We start from the raw sequence: 10,344 nt of genomic DNA on the forward strand, positions 1-10,344 counted from the left end.
CTACCAGACACTAGGGATTGACAATTTTAAGAACCATCTTTGTATTTTACTAGACCAACATTTCTGTACAAGAACATTATGGCTTGTGTAGCATTCGCCATGTTTATTGTTCCTTCTACGGATATGATTTTTTTTTAGTGCTGAGTGTCATAAAATCCATGGTAGCATTATATGATTCTATCACACTCTTAGTGAATCCTTGAAATGCCACCACCTTGAAGAGAGCCAACAATTGGGCCTCGATACTACAGACCAGACCGATGTCCAAGAAATGCCCCTAAACTCCGAGCATGTGAATGGGATTAAGGAAATTTTGATAGGAGTTGATTTAACAATTTTTTTATTAAACTTGACTCTAAATTTGTACCAGACATAAAACTTCCCTAATGCCTTTGCCATTTCCTTGTCTTCTATGATAATAAGAATGTTGCTAACAATTGTAGAAGAAATATTTGTACTAACTTGATGCCTTGTCGTTACTTAGATGAAGTTAAGACCCAAAACTTCTTGTACGGCCTCTAGAACATTGGCAACCTAGAAGAAGAAGACCCTTCTCATCCTTGTTTCATTCATCTTCTCCTACAAAAGACATTTACTTGAGAATACAACCCAGCTATACAATCAGGTCCATCCTTTGGATTGCCAAGGGCAAGAAAGTGAGAATTTGAGTCAAGAAGGCAAGGAAAGAATAATAGGTGTAATCTCTTAGAGAAGCCTCCTGAATCATGTGCCATTAATAGAAGTAATGTCTCAACATAAAATCATAATTGAGGTGATGCAAGTAACCTTGTCCCTCCATATGCATATGTCATAATGATGGGTGTTTCCTGGGGCGATTTAATAGTTGTACATCCCGTGTAGGTTTGGCTAGAAATCAATCTCGCGACCAATGCTTATATATTCATGTTAATCAATACGAAGAAAATCGACAACTTTTTTGTCTTATCTATAGCAATGAGTGATTGTTATTGCTTCTTTAGCCAGCAGAACTTTTGTTATTCTATTTATTGTTATGTTTAGGAGAGAAAAGTCTAATCTCCGATCTATATGCAGGGTTTTTCACAGTGAGATTGTGTGTCGTTTGTGGAAATAATTCCCTCTAAGACTATAATTTGTTATTTTATTTTATGTAGGATGGTGGGATTTTTGGTAAATGTAATTTTGTCTAGGCGTGATGTTTTTCCAGCTCAATCTTCAAAATTTGTATATTAATTTAGTTTTGGTTTATGGCAATTCTACGAAGGTCATTGGGATAGATTTTGTCGTCGGAGTGAAAGCCAAACATATTTGTAATCTTATTAATTGTGGTATATTAGGTGGAATCATTGCTTTTAGGTTGAAAGACATTTTAATCCGGTGACAATGCATTTTGTCAAATGCAACTTTCATCTTTTATAAAACATACGTTTATTTCCTGTGCATGATGTGTTTATATTATAACATATTGAAACCAAAAATTTTATCCAATACTTGAAACAAATATATAATACAAGAAGTATTTATTACACATGCATATTATATTTAAGTATTAATCTTACGACCAGAATTTGAATAATAGTATCATATCTTAAATTAATCAAACTACAAACATCAAACATTTACCTGCCTTAAGCCTGTAATTATAATCTCATTCTCCCTTACTATTCATCAACCAACGCAGATAATTACTACCTATTTCGCTCAGGGAATCAACATCAAGGATACTAATGGTAGCTTACGGAAAATAATGCAATTCAAAACAAAAGGTAAAACTTATAATCTTGTCAACAAATCAAAAGGTAAAACGTGTATAATTCTTGTGAAGCGTATAATTCTTGTGAACAACAATCGAATGAAAGACAAATGATATAAGGCAAATACCTGCTTTCTCATACTAATTGTTTATTTTTGTGGTGTTCCATGCTCTAAATCTTGCAGTTCCCATGCATGACTCAGCAACAGAAACTCATACACAGTTCTCGTGATAAATAAATAAAGGTATCGTGTTGCCCTGTTCCATTGCTAGCTTTATCTCATGAGTAAAAGGTGCAGTCTCATCCGAGAGAATATAAATTTAGCGCACAATTCTAAATTGCATATCAAAGAAAGCAGCGAGTCCATATGGCCAAGGCAATGGAAGCGCTTTTGTCAGTGGTCTTGTTGCTGTTTTGTTGTGGAGGGCAGGTGGTTCGTGGAGAATTCGATTACAGAGCAGCCCTGTCGAAGTCTATTCTCTTCCTGGAGGCCCAACGATCTGGTAAACTCCCACAATCTCAGCGAGTAAAGTGGAGAGGAGATTCTGGCCTCACAGATGGGCACTTGCAAAACGTAAGTAGAAGAAGAGATAGATCCTTATTCAATTTGATTAGAGATAAAAGTAGAAGTGGATCATACTATCCTTCTTCATTGACTCCATACAAAATGTTGTGTGCAACTCACCTGCAGGTTGATTTAGTTGGGGGTTACTACGATGCAGGCGATAATGTGAAATATGGGCTTCCCATGGCATTCACTATCACCACACTCGCTTGGGGCACACTGGATTATGGGAAAGAGTTGAAAGCTGCAGGAGAGATTCAGAATGCAAGGGACGCTATTAGATGGGGAACTGACTACTTTCTCAAGGCTGGTGCAACTCCAGATCAATTATGGGTTCAGGTAAAGAAATCTAAGCTAAAATATTCAGCATTCATTCTTCAAGATTATGAAAAACTAAAGAGGTTGATCTTGATGCATAAAATAGGTGGGTGATCCCCAGGCAGACCATAATTGTTGGGAGCGTCCAGAAGATATGGACACTCCTCGATCTCTTTACAAGATCGATAAAGACACCCCTGGATCAGAAATTGCAGCAGAAACGGCCGCAGCCTTGGCTGCCTCCTCCATTGTTTTCAGATTCACAAACCCTCGTTACTCACACCTTCTCCTCCAACGTTCTCAATCGGTATGTTTGGGTGCTCAAGTAAAATAGAAAACCTAACTGTTAACCAACACAGCAAAATCAACAAGTTTCATCCATCCATTTTGAGAAAAATCTTATGCATCCATCTTCTTTCTAACCGCCCATTTATGTTTCCCTTCAGCTCTTCAGTTTTGCCGATCGATTCAAGGGCACCTACGGAGGAGAGTGTCCATTTTATTGCTCTGTTTCAGGCTACAATGTAAGCAGAATTTGGTTTTCATTTAGCATATGCTCTTGTGAGCAGAATTTGGTTTTCTTTTAACATATGCACTTGTAAATATGATCTCAGGACGAGCTTCTCTGGGCTGCATCTTGGCTATACAGAGCTACGAAATCCCCATATTATTCCAACTATATTATCCAGCACGACGATCTAAAGGCATATGTTAATGAATTCAACTGGGACCTCAAATATGCTGGAATTCAAGTGCTTCTAACAGACGTAAGCGTAGACTGATTGGTGCAATTTTTCAAATAAAATGTAATATAAACATACTTCTAGCTTAAAGCTAACTTATGCACTTCACCAACCAGTTATATTTCCAAGGGGAAGCTCAATTCTCAGCCTATAGAAGTCATGCAGAACGCTTTGTGTGTTCACTTCTTCCTGGCAGTCCCATTCGTTCTGTTAAAACCACCCCAGGTGAGCTCTCTATTTCTTCACCAATACCACGAACAATGATTCCTTTTCTAGTCACAGCCATGTAAATCATTTGTTACTCCTCCTTTTCTAATCATAGCCCTCAAAATTCTCTTAGTGATATCTATAATTCAATCCTTTTGTCACAGGAGGTTTGCTGTATGTTAGAGATGGCGCCAACACTCAGTATGTTACCAGTGCTGCTTTTTTGCTGGCAAGATACAGTGATTTACTATCAGCTAAGAAGCAAACATTGTCATGCGGCAACACTCTCTTTAAACCCAGCGACGTTATGGGCTTCGCAAAGCTACAAGTAAGCACACTACATGTATTTGTATTTGTATTTGTATTTTGGAGCATACAATATAACGAATCTTAATCATATCCTTTGCAGATTGATTATTTATTGGGAAGGAATCCTCTCGGCATTTCATATATGGTAGGATACGGTTCCAAAAACCCAAGGCAACCACATCACAGAGGAGCATCTGTAGTTTCCATTCATCAACAACCAACGAAGATCAAATGCATTGAAGGTTTCATGAACTGGTTTCACAAAGATTCTTCCAATCCAAACACATTAATTGGGGCAATAGTGGGGGGACCAGATAAATATGACCGTTTTGTAGACCTCAGGACCAAATCTAGCATGCTTGAACCTACAACGTACATAAATTCTCCTCTCGTGGGTGTTCTTGCAAAATTGTATAGAATGACACGCAAAACTAACAGGCAGTTTTGATTTCCTTAGACATCAAAGAATTACGAGAAATCTTCCCATCGATCATTGGAAATGATAAGACTAGAGTAGTTACAATTATGGGAGGCTATATGAGAAAAGGTCCCCATGATTAATTATTATTTCCAAGTTAGTAGCTTTAATGGTGAACAAGGCTCTAAAGTAAAAAATATATAAATCTATTTATGTTAGAAACAAAATCTTTAGGTAAAAATGTATTCTATACTTTTTGAGCTAATTAAAATAAATCAAGTGTATAGCTCAAATCTTGTTTGTTAGAATTAGAATTGAATATTTATAGTTTACTTTTTAATATAATAAAAAGTGATTATATTAGTTTTTTATTATGTTGAGAGGTATTATAGAATTTTAATGGGGATGGTGAAAATCTGTATACATACAAATCTCTCTTTAAATCATATGGATCAACAATTGCAATGGTCACCAATTAATTATAAAAATATCAAATAAAATAATTTTAAACTGATATCTCTACGCATTTTCTAAATAGATGTATTCAGGATATCTATACTAGTTTCCTTTTTAATATATTTACAAGTATTAATATGAAATTTGTATTATGGTGAGAGGTGTTATATAATTATAGTAGGGGCGGTGATAACTTGTGGACATATAAACATTTCCTTAAACTACATTATTATACATCTGTCAAATTTACATGTTGGATTTTACATTGTCTCTCACACTATTTATCACAAATACATAGGTTCTCAATGATGCAATACCTATATAAATTACAACATATTTGCTTCAAATTAATTCATTCCTTGCACTTGTACTTTTAAATACAAGTGATAATAACTCAATGTCACAAAAATCCTCACAACAATAATGTATCTTACACATTTATCTTGGGCCCACATACCTTTGAAAGAAGTGATAAAAACATAATGCATCATTCACATTATAGCAATCAATGAATTTTTAAAGAGACAAGAAACCATTCATGATGATGTGTAACTAGTTATGTAGCTTTTGAATGCCACGTTATTTTCTTTTTCTTTTAAAAAAAATATTTCGTATTTTCATTTTATATTTTCTTGCCCTCCGAATTTCCATTCATGCATTTAGTAATATACTGATTTTGATTTTTTTAAATAATTTTTTATAATTTTATATTTATAGGTAATTTTTTTATGGACAATTTGTAAAAGGAGGGTCCACTCACATATAAAATGGCATACCAAATAGAGATGATGGGTATTTGAAAAATGCAGAGAAAAGAAGAAGAGAAAGGAAGTCCACAAAGATGAAGCTCACTACAGGTAACATGTTAACAAGTCATCCCTCCAAAAAAGTCAAGAAAAAGTAACTTTTCACAGATGTCAAAGGCCTAAAAGACTTCACTTTTTCCCTTTCATTTTCTCTTGGTAAGGAGTGCATCAAGAGATCCATTGAGAGGCCTTTCCAATAGAGCCTTGGGCTTCCATTTTATATTTTTTAACCTCGGATTTCATACTTGGTCACTTATCGATTTTACTAATGTTTTATAAAAATATTACTCTTAGTCTAGGTTATATTGGTGATGTTTGAGAAAATAAATTCATCTTAATGAACCAAGGAATCATTAAGACTAAAAATATCTTGTTGATATCAAACATGGAGGATATCCTCATCTTTAGAAAGATGGAAATCGTCCTGATGAGAAATTTCAATAATTTTAGAGGTTTGATGATTTCCTTGGAAAACCACTAGAGAAAAAAAGTCCACCACACAAGACAAAGCAATTTATTCATAGAAACAAACCCAACAACCATAGTGATAAAGGAAGTTTGCAAAAATTATTAAACAAATCCTTTGATTTCGTCAAAAAAAGTTGAGATTAGAAATGTCATTTTGTAAACCCCTTTTTGGAGTTTAGCAAAACAAAGATTTGAAATATATTTTATATTGCAACCCATAGTTTTGTACCCCATTTAGTTAAATATAAAACAATTCTCTAAAAGGCCCTTATTGTTTATATATTGTAACCGTGAATCATATGAAAAGTTAATTATAACCAAGTATGATAAAGGATCAAAGAAGTTAACCATCGTGCATTTTATTGACTCTATTGAGAAGGGCTTCAATGAGCAAAGAGTTCATCATAATTAAAAGAAGATTTTGACACTGTAACCAAATTGAGATATTGGTGATTCTCACAATACCAAGATCAAACAAGGGACAACATAGAACCATAAGTAAACTTTATTTTTCATATAACGAATGACTATTATCCAAAACATACTTTCAATTAAAAAAATCGTGAAAGAAGACCTAAAATAGGGCACAATCTTCCACACAGGGATGCTTCCCCATAATTTTCAAGATGGTATACCTAGAGTTCAGTTTCCATGAAATATCCTATATAAAATCATCATAGATCTGCATAGAGCTAAAGATCAAGTGTTGGCAATATTGCATTATAAAAGACAATGAAAGATTGTTGGCATTTCATAAGGATATTGAAAAGGTTGTTGATGATTATGGATATAACTGATTAAAGATATTTTACTATCTTGATATTATTATTTTGTCATTGATGTCAAGGAATTGATTTTCTAATTCAATATGATGTTGCCATATCTTGAGAAGTATGATTTGAAGAATTTATAGATGTCGGTAAAAGACACAGAAAGAATATGATGAATAAGGGGATGAATAAGGTATTCAATGGGCAACTAGTACCGAGTTAGACAATGATGAGATCATGATGTTTTAGATTGTTTTAACATCATACATATGTTGTAAATTGTAAAGGTTAATACTATACTATGTTATCAAGCAAAGAACCTAGTCGGTAAACCCTAAGGAACCTAGTTGGTAAACCCTAAGGTTATCGGTATCGGTTAATGAATGCAGAATGTCTACCGAGTGAAGTTTAGTATTCACCGAGTTGTTACCGTGTTGTAGCCGAGCTATAACAGAATGCATTAAATTTTTACATGCAGTATTTAATGAAGGAAGCTGATGAGCTGGAACTAATTAAATGATTGGTATGTCGTGCATGAAGTTTGTTAATGAATCTAAGGCAATGGAAAGTCGGCATGAAGATCTACAACTCAGATTGAACCGCAATACCCTATCACAAGTTCCAAGACTAATATGCAAGTTCCAAAGCAGCGTAAAACATTTTCAGATGGAAAGATGCATTGAACCTGGACAAGATTGAAGATCTGATGGCTATGATTGATCATGGGAAATGTGATCAAGGAGATTATGCGGTTACCTAATTATTTATTAATAGGAAACTATTGATAAACAATGTATGCGGACAAGTGTATGCACAGGGTTGCTACATAGTGATTACCGAGCACAGAAGCTTGAAGACCTGTTTGAATAACAGAGTATAGAAGCCCAGCAGATGGACAAGATTAGTTCTATGTCTAGATTGTATTGAACAAATAAGAATCTGCTTTAGCATTTTAGATGTGAAGTTGCAAATAGATTTTTATTACTGTTGTTTTTTGAAAGTGACACAAAATCTCTTAACCGAGTGGATTTAACAGTCTTATTTGTAAAACCCTCTAGCAATGTGACATTCAGATTGAGTGTTTGAAATCCTTTAACAAGGTCACTTCTAACAAGGTGAAGATCCTGACAGATCTGAGGGAAATCCCTTAACCGGGTCACATCTAGCAATGTGTTTGTAATCTTTAATAGGATTTGCTTTTAACCGAGCATACTTTAGAAGAGTATATTTCTTAGTGGGTCCAAAATCCCACAGTGGCTTTTCCCTATTTGGGTTTCCGCGTTAAATTTGGTGTTATGAGGTTTATGATGTTTATATGCTTTTGAGTTTGCATGTTTGACAGTTTTGGGTTTTATTACTGCATTATATGTTACCGAGGTTGAATCTGATGTTTTTATGGATGTTTAAGTTTGTATGATTCACCCCACCCCGCCCTCTTATCTTGTTGGTTATTGGATCTGTACTTATATTAAGTATCAGAACTATCAATTGGTATCAGAGCTTTGGACTCCGGAAGAAACATTTAAAGGCTATTGAGTTAAAGATCCAAAGATGTATAAGAGAGATGCACCGAAGCTGAACAAGTCAAGTTTCTCTACATGGCAGAAAAGAATGAAGCTACATCTATTAGGAGTTGGAGAATATGATGTATACTATCTGGATAATGATTTTGTTTCACCGAGCACCTATCCATTGACTATGGAAGAGATAAAGGCAAAGCAAGAACATATTCAAGCAATGATTGAAATAACATTTGTATTGACCGATTCATAGTTTAATGATCTAGAAGGCTGCAATGATGCAAAGGAAATGTGGGATAAGCTCATATCAGTATATGGAGGAGATGAACATGTTCAAAGAGAAAAAGTAGATAGTCTAAGAGGACAACTTGAATCTATGAGGATGAATGAAGGTGAGAACATAACTCGGTACAGTACAAGACTAAAGGAGATAGTCAATCAAATCAAAGGAGCAGGTCGAACTATTAAAGAAAAGGCTATAACAAGTAAGTTGTTAAGAACCCTTCTACCAGCTTATGCAATCCGAGTCTTTGCAATCAATGAATTGAGGTTTGTACCTAATATGCCAGTTCTTTAGATGCTACTATTGGTAAGCTACATGCATTTGAGTTAAGTAACTTTAATAACAGTGGATCTTCGGTAAATAAAGTTGAATCTGCATTTAGTTGTTTTCATCTTGATAAATCTAACGATTACAATGAAAGAAAGTATAAGTACTCTGAAAGAGATCATAGTGGAGCAAGAGAAAGATTTCGAAAAAACATGCAGGAAATTTACAAAAACTGCATGAAGAAATCAGAATGCAAGAAGAGTTTGAAGCACTATTAGCCAAAAGGTTATCGAGAGGCAAAGGTAAGTATAAAGGAAAACTACCTTTGAAATGTTTCGATTGTGATAAGATAGGACATATGGCTTCTAACTATCCTGACAAAGAATCTACTGAAAAGAGAGATTACCGAGATGACAGATAGAAAGATAATCACTACAGAGGACACTGAGACTTCAGAAGAAGAGATAGAAAGACATGCTTAATTGCTGATGAGGAATCCAATGAATATAAATCAGATGAAACTGATACAGAGGAAGTAGTTTGTGTGGCTATCAAAGATGGATCAAATGAAGAAAGGTATGAAGAAAAAGCCCTAATATCTCACATAAACACTAATGATTCTTGGATTATAGATAGTGGATGCTCACATCATATGACAGAAGATAAACACAAGTTTGTTACATTAGAAGATTATGATGGAGGCTATGTTAGATTTGGTAATGATGCACCATGTCCGGTAAGAGGTACAGGATCTATAACACTTCTTGATAATGCAAGATGCAATGATGTTTATTGGGTTGAAGGTTTGAAATACAATTTGTTGAGTGTAGCACAGCTAAACAACACGGGTTACCGAATAGAATTTCAGAAGGGAATTGTCAAAGTTCATGACAAGAATGGAAAGTTAGCTACTACCAGGACACAAACGAAAGGTAACACATTTCACCTTGACTCAACTTATAATAAGTGTTTGTATGCAAAGATTGATGATACCTAGTTATGGCATAAAAGGTTTTGTCATGTAAATTTTGATAATCTGATCAAAATAAGTAAGAAGCACCGAGTAAGAGGTCTACCGAGTCTTGAAAAACCTGAGAATGCTATGTGCGGAGGATGCCAGATGGGTAAGATGACAAGATCATGCTTTACAAGTAAGTCTTACACTTCTAAGGTAATTTTGGATCTTGTGCACACTGATCTTTGTGGTCCTATGAAAGTTCAAAGTTATTATGGTGATAAATATTTCATATTATTTGTGGATGACTATTCAAGGATGATGTCAGTAATGTTTTTAAAAGAAAAATCAGAAGCTTTTCAAATGTTTAAATGGTACAAGGCAAGAGTTGAAAATGAAACAGGAAGACAACTGAAATGTCTTAGATCAGATAGAGGATGAGAGTTCACATCTGATGAGTTCAACTTATTCTGCAATGATCATGGTATTAAAAGACAAGTCTCTGCACCGAGAACTCCACAGCAGA

The 10,344-nt window shown here is 34.6% G+C and overlaps 1 protein-coding gene across 1 annotated transcript; it reads left to right on the top strand.

Moving 5' to 3' along the window:
• Positions 1-2,100: 2,100 nt before the first annotated feature.
• Positions 2,101-4,323, top strand: LOC131043425 (endoglucanase 16-like). The gene is made up of 8 exons (XM_057976620.2): positions 2,101-2,307; positions 2,425-2,637; positions 2,723-2,923; positions 3,063-3,140; positions 3,231-3,383; positions 3,476-3,584; positions 3,731-3,894; positions 3,976-4,323. Exons 1-8 carry the CDS (start codon positions 2,101-2,103, stop codon positions 4,321-4,323), a joined length of 1,473 nt encoding a protein of 490 aa, XP_057832603.2.
• The last annotated feature ends 6,021 nt before the right edge of the window (positions 4,324-10,344 follow it).

Source organism: Cryptomeria japonica, unplaced genomic scaffold, assembly GCF_030272615.1.
Source record: "Cryptomeria japonica unplaced genomic scaffold, Sugi_1.0 HiC_scaffold_226, whole genome shotgun sequence".
Taxonomy (NCBI): Eukaryota; Viridiplantae; Streptophyta; class Pinopsida; order Cupressales; family Cupressaceae; genus Cryptomeria; species Cryptomeria japonica.

Excerpts from the sequence above, each read along its gene's own strand:
- LOC131043425 (XM_057976620.2), top strand. The coding sequence starts at position 2,101 with ATGGCCAAGGCAATGGAAGCGCTTTTGTCAGTGGTCTTGTTGCTGTTT. Across the intron at positions 2,308-2,424 it reads CAGATGGGCACTTGCAAAAC|GTTGATTTAGTTGGGGGTTA; the intron begins GTAAGTAGAAGA and ends ACTCACCTGCAG. Across the intron at positions 3,895-3,975 it reads TGGGCTTCGCAAAGCTACAA|ATTGATTATTTATTGGGAAG; the intron begins GTAAGCACACTA and ends TATCCTTTGCAG.